General features: G+C 40.9%; 1 protein-coding gene across 1 annotated transcript in view; it reads left to right on the forward strand.

The window, feature by feature from the left end:
* eva1aa (eva-1 homolog A, regulator of programmed cell death a) overlaps positions 1 to 7,988 on the forward strand; it is a 260,962-nt gene extending 252,974 nt beyond the window's left edge. The window contains exon 8 of the mRNA XM_078399499.1: positions 6,433 to 7,988. Coding sequence (XP_078255625.1) covers positions 6,433 to 6,800 — 368 coding nt within the window. The 3' untranslated portion in view covers positions 6,801 to 7,988. The remainder of the gene's footprint in view (positions 1 to 6,432) is intronic.
* Positions 7,989 to 15,536: the final 7,548 nt, after the last annotated feature.

Here is a 15,536-nt window from a genome sequence, read left to right on the forward strand (position 1 = left end):
TGGGAAACTCATCCGTGAGGTATTAAAGTGTTTGATTTAGGAGGGATGGGGAAAGGTTGCAATCAATGGTATGGGAATGGGATTTATGTTATATTTGGACGACAAGCTGCTGCTTTTTGAACAATGGTGGCTATTTTCCTAAAATGTAGCTGTAATGTTGGACATTAAATATTAGCAGACCCAAGACCAAACATGGAGACACCATGTACAATTAAGGCTGTTGAATGGCAATGGTGATTAATTTCAAGAATCTCATGTTTCTCAATGAGTGTATATCTAAAGTATCTCTTGCTTTGAATGGTTCATTAATTAGTTATTAGTATAATGGAAATTAACAAAGGCCATGCCTGACCTTAATTAATCTGGGGCTGCACTTGGCCTTTGCATCTGTGCAACGCCTAACGTCTTTTCTCCCAGTGCCTGGGCAGTAGAACGTGCACCTCAACTGTCCTGATGGTCTTCTGTTAAACATGCTGTCAAAAGATCTTTCCCAGAGTTTTTTAATTTTCTAGTTACAATTTTTTTTTTAAACACTTAAACCCACATTAAATTTCAAATTAATTAAAAACATGAGTTTAAATTTTTAAAATTTTTTAAAAATGTTTTTAGTGATGTTTGTCAACCCCATTCAAATAATCGCTGGGCCACCACAGCTGGTGTGTAGCTGAGAAGCCAGATACTGGGTATCTGCTCATACCCTGGCTCAGCAACTTGCAGTACATAGTTGGATGCAGCATAGGGGCAGAACCATTGTTCACACAAGTGCATCTAATCTCCAGTGCTGCATTCTGCACAAATGGAATCTGGAACACACTGGCGCATGCATTGCAACTGATTGACGATTCTCAGCAGAAACAGAGCTGATTTTTGTTCACAACCCATTCCTTTACTACTGAGAAAAGCAGGGAATATTTATTGATCAAGGGTACAGTTAAAATTTGAAAATCCTGTAAATTCTGAGAGGGCTAATAGTCATTTTGTTTTACAACTTGTCGATTGGAACTTCATTATTATGGTTAAAACCCTTTAGGAGCATATTGTTCAAAGCCAAAGAAGAGTGGATCTGTTTGATTCAGATACAAGTTATGTAATCCGGTTTTCAAATTGTTAAATGCAAATCTCGCATGCTTTGGGATTAAGACTGGGAATGCCATTAGCATTGCTCTCCGTGAGGGTAAACAGCCATTTATTATGAATATTGAAATCTTTCTCCGTTGGCTATCTGCCTGATATCCTATCATTCATTTAGAAAAGCAATATTGAATCACAATCAATATTTTTGATCTAACATGCATACCTAAATACAAATTGAGTTTTTATAAACCTGGATGTTTTAATTTATTCAGTAACAAAAAAAATTGAGAGTGTAGATAAGTTTGACAAAAACTCAAATTCAAATCCTACACTTCATAGTTAGTTGGGAAAATTAGCATGAGAAGTGTTGAATACTCCCTCTGGTAATTAACCTTACCCCCTCCTTTCAACTAATTGAATGAATCTTTTTTTACATGGTGAAAACATTCCAATATAGCTATTGGAGAGCTGAGTGATCAGCTTAGTGATGCTAAATAAGCACATGCCCCACAGGATTTGCCTGAAGCAAGTTTGCACTTTTAATATTGATGTTTTTCTTGCTAATGGAGCAGATTCAAATAGAACTTAAAATGCTTAAAGAAAATATCGTACATACTTTTCTAAGTTCAGTTGAAGTTCCTTAAACATAAACTTACTTTAGTGAGATATTTATTAATTGAAATATAAATTAATGTATTTCCTGACCATAAATTTCGGCATTCTCCAATTCTTAAAGCTCACAGTGGGTTATAGAATAAATTTAATACAAGGTAGTTAAATATTAACAAGGCAGCATGGCAAGATGCTTAGCTATAAAAGGAGAATTTCATTTTGATTGATGAATTATTGTGTGTGTTAAATATTAACTACTATAAATAACAAAACTAAAGCTTATCTGTGGAAGCCTATCCTATCACTTTGGTTACCATTGATTTAAAATGAGAGGACAATTTGAAAATACTCAAAACAACAATGTGTCAATAGATTTGTCAACAAGTGTGACAGCATAAGCTTCAGTGAATGGCAGAATAAGTAAAAGTTTTATCTGACCAACAACAATGTGAAGGGCACCCAGCTTTTGACAAACATACAAAGGTTGGCGCCAATTGCAGTTCACAATAAGAAGGATAGTGTGACATTTGAACCCTTAAGAAGTTATTACTTTTTTTGCATGAGGTACTGGAATTCATGTTATGCAATTGAAAGTAATGGGAATTCCTGGTCTCATGACTCTCATCAGCATGAGGGATCGGAGGTGGAGTTGAAATAAACACAGTGCGACTTAGCTCTTAGCATTTAGCTGAAGATTAAATAAATCTTTTGCATAAACATATTTTCTATACCATTACAATGTGTGCACAAGAAGGAATTTTAGGAAAATACCTAATAAAACACAGTAGAGCTTTAACATTAGTTTGAGTGGGAACAGGTAAAAGGAAGGGAGAGCATTCCAAAGGTCAAGTAGATCCATTAAAAGTTTAAACAGTTCGCTGTTGACATATGAGGAAGATGCTATGAGGTTGCAAGGTGACTTGGACAGGTTGTGTGAGTGGGCGGATGCTTGGCAGATGCAGTTTAATGTGGATACAATAGACAATAGACAATAGACAATAGGTGCAGGAGTAGGCCATTCAGCCCTTCGAGCCAGCACCGCCATTCAATGCGATCATGGCTGATCACTCTCAATAAGTACCCCGTTCCTGCCTTCTCCCCATACCCCCTCACTCCGCTATCCTTAAGAGCTCTATCCAGCTCTCTCTTGAAAGCATCCAACGAACTGGCCTCCACTGCCTTCTGAGGCAGAGAATTCCACACCTTCACCACTCTCTGACTGAAAAAGTTCTTCCTCATCTCCGTTCTAAATGGCCTACCCCTTATTCTTAAACTGTGGCCCCTTGTTCTGGACTCCCCCAACATTGGGAACATGTTTCCTGCCTCTAATGTGTCCAATCCCCTAATTATCTTATATGTTTCAATAAGATCCCCCCTCATCCTTCTAAATTCCAGTGTATACAAGCCCAATCGCTCCAGCCTTTCAACATACGACAGTCCCGCCATTCCGGGAATTAACCTAGTGAACCTACGCTGCACACCCTCCATAGCAAGAATATCCTTCCTCAAATTTGGAGACCAAAACTGCACACAGTACTCCAGGTGCGGTCTCACCAGGGCCCGGTACAACAGTAGAAGGACCTCTTTGCTCTCATATACTCAACTCCTCTTGTTTTGAAGGCCAACATTCCATTGGCTTTCTTCACTGCCTGCTGTACCTGCATGCTTCCTTTCATTGACTGATGCACTAGGACACCCAGATCTCGTTGAACTCCCCCTCCTCCTAACTTGACACCATTCAGATAATAATCTGCCTTTCTATTCTTACTTCCAAAGTGAATAACCTCACACTTATCTACATTAAACTGCATCTGCCATATATCCGCCCACTCACACAACCTGTCCAAGTCACCCTGCAGCCTTATTGCATCTTCCTCACAATTCACACTACCCCCCAGCTTAGTATCATCTGCAAATTTGCTAATGGTACTTTTAATCCCTTCGTCTAAGTCATTAATGTATATCGTAAATAGCTGGGGTCCCAGCACCGAACCTTGCGGTACCCCACTGGTCACTGCCTGCCATTCCGAAAGGGACCCATTTATCCCCACTCTTTGCTTTCCGTCTGTCAACCAATTTTCTATCCATGTCAGTACCCTACCCCCAATACCATGTGCCCTAATTTTGCCCACTAATCTCCTATGTGGGACCTTGTCGAAGGCTTTCTGAAAGTCGAGGTACACCACATCCACTGACTCTCCCCTGTCAATTTTCCTAGTTACATCCTCAAAAAATTCCAGTAGATTTGTCAAGCATGATTTCCCCTTCGTAAATCCATGCTGACTCGGAATGATCCTGTTACTGCTATCCAAATGCTCAGCAATTTCGTCTTTTATAATTGACTCCAGCATCTTCCCCACCACTGATGTCAGACTAACTGGTCTATAATTACCCGTTTTCTCTCTCCCTCCTTTCTTAAAAAGTGGGATAACATTTGCTATCCTCCAATCCACAGGAACTGATCCTGAATCTATAGAACATTGAAAAATGATCTCCAATGCTTCCACTATTTCTAGAGCCACCTCCTTAAGTACCCTGGGATGCAGACCATCAGGCCCTGGGGATTTATCAGCCTTCAGTCCCATCAGTCTACCCAAAACCATTTCCTGCCTAATGTGGATTTCCTTCAGTTCCTCCATCACCCTAGGTTCTCCGGCCCCTAGAACATTTGGGAGATTGTGTGTATCTTCCTCAGTGAAGACAGATCCAAAGTAACGGTTTAACTCGTCTGCCATTTCTTTGTTCCCCATAATAAATTCCCCTGCTTCTGTCTTCGAGGGACCCACATTTGCCTTGACTATTTTTTTCCTCTTCACGTACCTAAAATTTTTTTTGCTATCCTCCTTTATATTATTGGCTAGTTTCCCTCGTACCTCATCTTTTCTCCCCGTATTGCCTTTTTAGTTAACTTTTGTTGCTCTTTAAAAAAGTCCCAATCCTCTGTCTTCCCACTCTTCTTTGCTATGTTATACTTCCTCTCCTTAATTTTTATGCTGTCCCTGACTTCCCTTGTCAGCCACAGGTGTCTCTTACTCCCCTTAGAGTCTTTCCGCCTCTTTGGAATAAATTGATCCTGCAACCTCTGCATTATTCCCAGGAATACCTGCCATTGCTGTTCTACCATCTTCCCTGCTAGGGCCTCCTTCCAGTCAATTTTGGCCAGCTCCTGCCTCATGCCTCTGTAATCCCCTTTGCTATACTGTAATACCGACACTTCCGATTTTCCCTTCTGCCTTTCCATTTGCAGAGTAAAACTTATCATGTTGTGATCACTGCCTCCTAATGGCTCTTTTACCTCTAGTCCCCTTATCAGATCAGGATCATTACACAACACTAAATCCAGAATTGCCTTCTCCCTGGTAGGCTCCAGTACAAGCTGTTCTAAGAATCCATCTCGAAGGCACTCTACAAATTCTCTTTCCTGGGGTCCATTTCCAACCTGATTTTCCCAGTCTACCTGCATGTTGAAATCTCCCATAACCACCGTAGCGTTACATTTTTGACACGCCAGTTTTATCTCCTGATTCAACTTGCACCCTATGTCGAGGCTACTGTTTGGGGGCCTATAGATAACTCCCATTAGGGTCTTTTTACCCTTACAATTTCTCATTTCTATCCATACTGATTCAACATCTCCTGATTCTATGTCACCCCTTGCAAGGGAATGAATATCATTCCTTACCATCAGAGCAACCCCACCCCCTCTGCCCACCTGTCTGTCTTTTCTATACGTTGTGTACCCCTGAATATTCAGTTCCCAGCCCTGGTCCTCTTGTAGCCATGTCTCAGTGATCCCTACAACATAAGTGTGAGGTTATCCACTTTGGTGGTAAGAATAGGAAGGCAGATTATTATCTGAATGGTGTCAAGTTAGGAAAAGGGGACGTACAACGTGATCTGGGTGTCCTAGTGCATCAGTCACTGAAAGGAAGCATGCAGGTACAGCAGGCAGTGAAGAAAGCCAATGGAATGTTGGCCTTCATAACAAGAGGAGTTGAGTATAGGAACAAAGAGGTCCTTCTGCAGTTGTACAGGGCCCTAGTGAGACCGCACCTGGAATACTGTGTGCAGTTTTGGTCTCCAAATTTGAGGAAGGATATTCTTGCTATTGAGGGCGTGCAGCGTAGGTTTACTAGGTTAATTCCCGGAATGGCGGAACTGTCATATGTTGAAAGACTGCAGCGACTAGGCTTGTATCCACTGGAATTTAGAAGGATGAGAGGGGATCTTATCGAAACGTATAAGATTATTAAGGGGTTGGACACATTAGAGGCAGGAAACATGTTCCCAATGTTGGGGGAGTCCAGAACCAGGGGCCACAGGTTAAGAATAAGGGGTAGGCCATTTAGAACAGAGATGAGGAAAAACCTTTTCAGTCAGAGAGTTGTGAATCTGTGGAATTCTCTGCCTCAGAGGGCAGTGGAGGCCAATTCTCTGAATACATTCAAGAGAGAGCTAGATAGAGCTCTTAAGGATAGCGGAGTCAGGGGGTATGGGGAGAAAGCAGGAACGGGGTACTGATTGAGAATGATCAGCCATGATCACATTGAATGGCGGTGCTGGCTCGAAGGGCCGAATGGCCTACTCCTGCACCTATTGTCTGTTGTCTATATGGTAGACTTCACTATCCTGCCTTCGTGACAGACTAAATAAAATTGCCATGTGGTTACCAGCTGAAAAGTACATTGAGCAGTATTTTGCTGTTTACTTGGATCAAAAAATAAATTACCTCTCTTTTCTTCTCAGAGAATCCTGAGAAAACGGCTTTATATTTCCTGTCTGGCGTGTGCATTGGACTGATACTTACACTGTGTGCTCTCGTGGTGTGGATATCCTGTCAGACAGACTTGAAGAAATCAGTGGTTAAGAGCACAGATGTGGAGGACAGTAATGATGATGATGACAGTGACGATGATAATTCCGACACTACCTCAGATCTGTCAGCCAGGCGACACCGACGCTTTGAGAGAACTTTAAACATGAATGTTTTTACCTCAGCAGAGGAACTGGAACGGGCTCAGAGGTTGGAAGAAAGAGAGCGGATAATTAGGGAGATCTGGATGAATGGTCAGCCAGATATTCCTGCCACCAGAAGTTTGAATCGCTATTACTAATATGCTATCTAGATCAGCGGTGTTGATAATGGTAATAGTTCAGAAGACATGATGGTGCTTTCGGTACTCACAGCTGTGCAAGACTGGAACGATAGATATCCTCAGCTCTGGGTGCATCTCACAAACAATAACTGGTGCAAAAATATTCATTTCACTAAACATTTGGAAGAACTCACCATGATCAAGCTAATGTGTTCGATAACCGAAGACCCCCATTGCTGCCCGTGTATCCACTGTACCAATAACGTTAATTCAAAGAATTTATCATATTTAACGGATATGTTTGTCTATTTTCTTGCAGCAAATCTGGTCTGAGGCCTCAGGGAGAAAATCCTGTTCTTTCATTTGTTTAAGTAAAGTGGTAAATGTTCATATCTTGCAAGATGTCCCAAAACTTGAGGATGTGAGGGAAGCAACCTCATAGAAGCTGCACAGTGATTTGCAGGAAATACTCCTGAACATGACTTGGCCTTTCTAACTTGACACTGACAAATGGAAAGAGCTTCATAAAACTTCAGTGTTTCTGAAGTAACTTTTATAACTTGCAAAAACAGGATATATGAATGTATTGTACCAAAGATGAGTTAAACAAGGCCAAAATGTGATGATCTATTGGTTGAATATTCGCAAAAAAGAACGGAAATCCATTTCTGAATGCTGATTTTCTTCTTGCATCCTTTCAGTCAAATTGTTGGAAATTATGGAGAGCAGTACAAAATTAACTAAGTCAGTGTGTCCACTTCTCTCGGCAGCTGCTTAGGTTTAGTTTTGCCCGAGGTTATCATTGTAAGAAAAATTGCAAATGAAAGGAAAACAAAAAATGCTAAAAACGCAGAGATCTGATGAACATTACACTGCCTATTTCTTCCTAATTCAGACAAGCTGCATGTTTCTAGTATTTTCTTTCAGTTCTACAAGTCACATTGATGCTGCAGTATGTTCAGAATCAAGTACTGTCACCAAATCTGCTCAGCTTTGAGATGCTAGGGAACCGACTCTACTGTCTGACTGCTGACGAACCTTCTTAAAATCTTTTATCTAATAATTCCCAAAATATCTTTGATATTACAATAAAACTTTTGTGAAGGGTTTAAGGTTTATATATTCATAACCTTAGCCACAAAACCCTGACAAAATCCTTGATATTTTACTGTGTAAAAATAAAGTTATCATTAAAAAGAAACATGCGACCATCATTAAAAGTGTAAAAAACATACAAATGATTTTGTTTTTAGATTTTCTACATTTTTTTGGTAATAAAAGGGATGTTTAAAAAATGCTGCTGTTGTTAGGTTCAACTTCTGTGCAGGTTAATTGAGGTGTTTGCCTTGATGAGAGGCTTCAACAAGGTAAAGAGAAAGGACTAATTTCTCTTAGCAGGAGGTCCCTATGTAGGGAGTAGTATAGAGGAGCGAGTAGAGAACATATTATTTCACAGAACTCACAACCTGAAAGCTTGGTGGAGGTAGAAAACCCACAGTATATTTAATAAAAAGTATCTAGTTGACTCTTGAAGTGCAATAGACTGGAAGACTGAAGTAATAAGAATGGTGAATTGTGACTAATCTTAAGTTCTTTTGCTGCGGTAGACACGTAGCCTCTTTCTATGCCATAAATCAGTATGATTCGTGTCACTGCCACAATGTTCAAGTGAATGCCTGGCTTAGTTTAGTTTAGTTTAGATATACAATGTGGAAACAGGACTTTCGGCCCAACTTGCCCCATGTACCTGACTAAATGTTTCTTAAACATTGCTCATTCCATACACGCACCACCCTTTGTGTGGTAAAAGTTACTCCTCAGGTTCCTATTAAATCTTTCCCCTCACCTTAAACCTATATCGTCTGGTTCTCGATTCCCCAAATCTGAGCTAGACACTAAGACACTGTGGGTGTGGTGGGGGGGGCTTGAGCCAAAGGTTTTAAAGAACAAATAATTGACATACAATATTCTTGCCTCAACAGCAAGTGTAATGAGTCTGGATGCAGGGGCAAGGGTCAGGAACTGACATGGAATAAAATGAAGGGGTTACTCATTTCCCTTATGTAAAAGGAAATGTAGATTTTTGATCGTGGGTTGTATCAGGAAATTCTCCCATTCGCTATTATTTTTTCCCTCAAGGCTATGTAGTCTTAACTACTTTACATGTTAACATTTATGTGCCATTAATTTTCCTTGATGTTATCAGATAGTTTTAATGACTTACAACAATCACTCCATCACTGGAGTAAGCCTTTAGGAAACCATAATAGAAAAAGAACCCAATATTCAACCACTATTCTTATCTGATCCAGAAATGTGATTTCAAGTCTTATGAAATAACATTGTTCCTAACTACATCACTGGCAACTATGTTAAAATCATAATTGCTACCCTATAGACCAAGCAGAGGAAGTCTTTCAAAGTAAATTCATGAGATGTGACTTTATTAATTACTCCAACTCACTTTCTCTAGTTTATGAATGAAGATGAAAATTTGGCAATTAAAAAAAAAAATCTCAATAGAATGGTTTAATCAAAACCAATAAACAAAAGAGTTACTTTTTAGTTTAATTTAGAGATACAGCGTGGAACAGGCCATTTTGGGCCCACCGCGTCCGTACTGACCAGTGATCCCCACACATTAACACTATCTACACACACTGGGAACAATTTACATACCAAGCCAATTAATCCACAAACATGTACGTCTTTGGAGTGTGGGAGAAACCGAAGATCTCGGTGAAAACACACACGGTCATTGGTGGGATTGAACCTAGGTCTCCGGCGCTGTTAGGCAGCAACTCTACCGCTATGCCTTTATTAAAACAAAAATAATTGGAACAGTATGATCAACAAGAGCACTAGAAACACCTTGGGATGCAAGATAAATAAAGGACACTAGAAAGACCCATGAAGCAAGATTGTGAGTGTACAGATAAAATAGTAGTGCATATTATGAATTACAGTCCATTTCCACCTACATTAGCATTTAAATATATAAATATATAAATATATAAATATATAAATATATAAATATATAAATATATAAATATATAAATGTCCTTATCTTAATTGTAGTAGTTTTAAAGCAAGGTACTGTCCCTTGTACGTAGGTCTGAACATGAAAATGCCACTTAAAGGTTTCTGCTCCAGCATGAGAATGGGTTTGGACTTTGGACATTTTATAGCCCTGGTCACTCTCTCTTTCCACTCACCCCCCCCCCCCCCCCCCCTCCGGCAACACACCATCGTCCACACACTCATTTCCAATACAAACTTTCTTCAGAAGTCTAAATTTTGAGTTTTCAGTTAATGAAATATGCGTTAACTAAAAGCAACATTATGCGAAGGAATCACTAGATTGCAGTTGGGAACAGACCTCTTGGTTTATTTCTTTTTTCAGCTTGGGGAATGCAAAGGCCATTTATAATGCCTCTATAACTAGTCTGGTTAACTAAATCAGCCAACTCAGTTAAAGGGTGAAAGATCAAATACGAGTCTCTCTTGCTTAGCAGCACAGCATGGGTTGGTCACCCATGAGCTGGAAATATTTTTAAAGCATTTTTTTTATCCAGGAAAATCTAATCATGAAGGCAAAATCACTTCATTTTGTTTTGCATTTATTATCCAAGCAGAATAATTGCCCCGTGGTAATGATATATCATAAAGTCATGGAACAATAGTCTCAAAATGCAAATTGGTAAATGAATTGCCCAAGGTAGAAATCACAGTTGGTGAGTTTCATATAACCTGATATCCATAAAATATGAAGTTTTGAATCAACTGATTAATCAGTTGCAGCAAATGTAATTGGAGCCAGATGTTCAAACTAGATGAGCTCTTCCATAGTTTTAATGGAAATTTAATTTTACATACAAATTTAAAAACTACAATGTCATAGCCAGTAAAGCATTGCCCAGGAATTGCGGCCCTGAATGAAAATAGACAATAGGTGCAGGAGTAGGCCATTCGGCCCTTTGAGCCAGCACCACCATTCAATGTGATCATGGCTGATCATTCTCAATCAGTATCCCGTTCCTGCCTTCTCCCCATACCCCCTGACTCCGCTATCCTTAAGAGCTCTATCTAGTTCTCTCTTGAATGCATTCAGAGACTTGGCCTCCACTGCCTTCTGAGGCAGTGAATTCCAAAGATTTACAACTCTCTGACTGAAAAAGTTTTTCCTCATCTCCGTTCTAAATGGCCTACCCCTTATTCTTAAACTGTGGCCCCTGGTTCTGGACTCCCCCAACATTGGGAACATGTTTCCTGCCTCTAACGTGTCCAACCCCTTAATAATCTTATATGTTTCGATAAGATCCCTGCTCATCCTTCTAAATTCCAGTGTATACAAGACTAGCCGCTCCAGTCTTTCAACATAATGCCTTCAAGGGGTTGATTTTAATTGAATCACAATTGGAAATCAATGGAATTCACTGGGAAATGGACTCACTCACCACTGTTTTCTGCTTTATAAAAGCTACAAGCATACTAGTGGTTGGACCAAGAGGGTGAAACACCGCACACCCGGTTTACACTTGCTTGGTTCATTCCCAACACAGCACAAGGCTGAAGGCTATTAAATGTAGTAATAAAAGACATTTTGAAACCCCCAAGCACATGAATAGAACCAAAACCAGAAAAACAAACTCAAAGTTCAGAATTTTTCTTTTCACATGACCTATGTTTGAGGGCTCAGCAAACCTTTCAGATGTTGCTGATTCCCTAGCTGCATGCCAGAGATAGGACCATAGTGGTGCTTGGACTCAACTGCTCCCTTCACTTTCAGCGCTATACCACTGACCATCACGGTCTACTTGTGCCCATCCTTGAAGTAAATACACTTGTAAAGTAATACAGGGATTTTCTCATTTCCTTTTCTACTCTCACGTGGTGGAGTGAACAGTTTTACTTTGTTGCCTGTTCTAAAGATTAAGCATTATGCAGAACGCAGCAGGATCCTCCAATCCTCAGTTGCTTTTTAAAAGATACAAGCCTACTAGTGATTGGAACAAGAGAGTGATTCTCAGCGTAGAACGGACAATAGGTCTTCAATCTGAACCAGTAACTCGATTTCTTTTTCCATAGATGCTGCTTGATCTGCTGAGTGTTCCCAACATTTCCTGTTCAGTCAGATTTGTGGCATCTCCTGTGTTTTCCTTTTCCTATATCTAGATTTTACTAAATTTGGAGTGTATAGATGTGTTCTGCTGAACAGTAAACCAGTCTGCTTTTCATCTTCCCACTGCAAAGGAGTCTGCTTTGCATGCAGTGGATACTGGACACCAGACTGAAGCAATTGAAGCTCAGTTCCTATTTCCAAGTGTTATGGGTTCTGGGCAAGGGGAAGTGGTAAGGATGAGGGGAAGGACGCATCTCCCAAAGAAATTGATCTTTTTGAATATGGGGGAGGGGGAAGAATAAAGGAAGCTTCTTATCTTCTCGTACAGTATATTTTTGAGGATTTAGGCATCTCTGTCCAGATTTATTGCTTATCCATAACTGTCCTTGCAAAGATGATTGCGAACTGACTAGTGGAGTTGCTGCATTCACAGGAATGCCAACCATGCTGTCCAGGAGGGAGCTACAGTGACCAGGAATGAATAGTGATACATTTTCACATTTGGATAGCATACGACTTGAAAAGGATGATATTGATGTTGTTACACCACAGGTAGTGGAAATGGTGAAGGTTGGATGGAAAAAAAACACTTTTGCAGAGAGCAGATATTGTTGGGGACACACTCATTCTCAGCTGCAAGAGGGCGGGGAAAAAGAAGGTACATCAGAATTATTGACAAGAACCAAAGGTGGTATCTTCAACCCAGATGCAAACAGAGATCAATAGTGGATGGAGACAGATTGGGCTAACTTGCATGAAAAGGAGTGGTGGTTCTTAGGGTGCCCTGATAGTAGGATGGAAATAGAGACACAATATATCAATGGTAAATGATGAACCTCAAGGCCAGGAAGGGGAGAGAAAGCTTAATAATATGGTGTCACACCAATGTCTCTCTCAATGTCAACAAAAAACAGATAGTCATCGACTTTAGGAAGTGGAATGGAGTACATATCCAAGTCTGCATCAACAATGCAGAAGTGGAGATCGGGTCAATCAGCAAGGAACCAGGCCCTTTGGCCCAACTTCCCCATGCCGTCCAAGATGTTGCTTCTAATCTACCCACATTTGGCCCAAATCCCTCCAAACATTTCCTGTCCAAATGTATTTTAAATGTTGTTACAGTACCTACCTCAATTACTGCCTCTAGCATAGGAAGGTCAAGAGCTTCAAGTTCTATCATCAACAATTTATTCTGGTCCAGCCACTTTGACGCTACAGCCAAGAAAGCACACCAATGCCTCTACTTTGTCAGAAGACAAAATATCTGGTATTTCTCCAATGATCCTTACCATTTTCTACAGATGCACTATTGAAAGCACCCTATCAGGTTGTGTCGCAGCTTGGTGTGCATCGCAGCGCTGCCCAAGACTGCAAGAAATTGCTGATGTCATGATTGCAGTTGTTGCTGATGTCATGATTGCTGATGTCATGTTGCTGATGTCATGTTGCTGATGTCATTGCAGTTGCTGATGTCATTGCAGTTGCAGATGTCATGATTGCTGATGTCATGATTGCAGTCTATCATGCAAACCAGCCTCCCTCCATACATCTACATTTCATGCAGGCTTCGGAAAGCAGTCAGCATAATAAGGAACCACTCGCACCCTGGCTGTGTCTTCTTTGCTCTCTCATGAGGCTGAAGTCACAAAAGCTTGAAAGCATGTACCAGCAGCTTTTTCCCTGCAGGTACCAGACTCTTGAAGAATCATAAAATAACGATCTCCCAACCTACCATGCTGTCTTCCTTGCGCATTTAAAAAACCCAATTTGTTTCTCTTATAATCTACACTTTTTCCTTCTATTTTTCACAAGGTGCTGCTTCATGTATGGCATGATCTGTCTGGATAGTACGCAAAACAAAGTTTTTCCACTGTATCTCAGTACATGTGACAATAATGTTCAAAGGTCATAGGAGCAGAATTAGACCATTTTTCCCATCGAGTTCTCCGCCATTCAATCATGGCTGATTTATCTTTCCCTCTCAACCGCATACACCTGCCTTTTCCCCGTACTCTATGACACCCTTATTAAGAACCTATCAATCTCCGCATTAAAAATACCCAGACTTGGTGTACATAGCAGTATATGGCAATTAATTTCACAGATTCACCACAAATTCCTCCACATCTGCATTCTAAGGGCATGTCCAAGAGTATGTACACTTACTAAGGGTAAGGGTAATAGCAACGCATTTGGAAAGCAGTGACAAGATCGGTCAAAGTCAGCATAGATTTATGAAGGGGAAGTCATGTTTGACTAATCTTCTGGAATTTCATTAGGATGCAACAAGTAGAATGGGGCCAGTGGCTGTGGTGTAACTGGACATTCAAAAAGCCTTTGACAAGGTCCCACACAAGAGATTAGTGTGCAAAATTAGAGCACATGGTAGGGTATTGATATGGATAGAGAACTAGTTGGCAGACAGGAAGCAAAGAGTAGGGATTAACAGGTCCTTTTCAGAATGGCAGGCAGTGACTAGTGGGGTGCCGCAGGGCTCAGTGCCGGGACCTCAGTTATTTACAATATATATTAATGATTTAGACGAGGGAATTAAATGTGACATCTCCAAGTTTGCGGATGACACAAAGCTGGGTGGCAGTGTGAGCTGCGAGGAGGATGCTACGAGGCTGCAGGGTGACTTGGATAGGTTGGGTGAGTGGGCGGATGCATGGCAGATGCAGTATAATGTAGATAAATGTGAGGTTATCCACTTCGGTGGCAAGAACAAGAAGGCAGATTATTATCTGAATGGTGTCAGATTAGGAAAAGGGGAGGTGCAACAAGACCTCTGTGTCCTTGTACATCAGTCACTGAAAGTAAGCATGCAGGTACAACGAAGGTAGACACAAAATGCTGGAGTAACTCAGCGGGTCAGGCAGCATCTTTGGAGAGAAGGAATGGGTGACGTTTTGGGTCGAGACGCTTCTCCAAACTGAAGAAAGTTCTTGACCCGAAACGTCACCCATTCCTTCTCTCCAGAGATGCTGCCTGACCTGCTGAGTTACTCCAGCATTTTGTGTCTACCTTCGATTTAAACCAGCATCTGCAGTTTTCTTTCCCATACAGGTACAACAGGCAGTGAAGAAAACTAATGGCATGTTGGCCCTCAAAGCGAGAAGATTTGAGTATAGGAGCAAGGAGGGCCTACTTAAGTTGTACAGGTCCCTGGTGAGACCGAACCTGGAGTATTGTGTGCAGTTTTGGTCTATTAATTAACGGAAGGACATTCTTGCCATTGTGGGTGTGCAGCCTAGGTACACCAGTTTAATTCCCGGGATGGCGGGACTGACATATGACGAAAGAATGGATCGACTGGGCTTATGTTCACTGGAATTTAGGATGAGAGGGGATCTTGTAGAAACATATAAAATTGTTAAGGGATTGGACAGGCTAGATGCAGGAAAGATGTTCTGCATGTTGGGGGAGTCCAGAACCAGGGGTCACAGTTTAAGAATAAGGGGTAGGCCATTTAGGACTGAGACGAGGAAAAACTTTCTTTCTGCCAGAGAGTTGTGAATCTGTGGAATTCTCTGCCACAGAAGCCAGTGGAGGCCAATTCACTGGATGTTTTCAAGAGGGAGTTAGATAACAGAATCAAGGGATATGGAGAGAAAGCAGGACCAGGGTACTAA

Source organism: Rhinoraja longicauda, chromosome 5 (genome assembly GCF_053455715.1).
Source record: "Rhinoraja longicauda isolate Sanriku21f chromosome 5, sRhiLon1.1, whole genome shotgun sequence".
Taxonomy (NCBI): domain Eukaryota; kingdom Metazoa; phylum Chordata; class Chondrichthyes; order Rajiformes; family Arhynchobatidae; genus Rhinoraja; species Rhinoraja longicauda.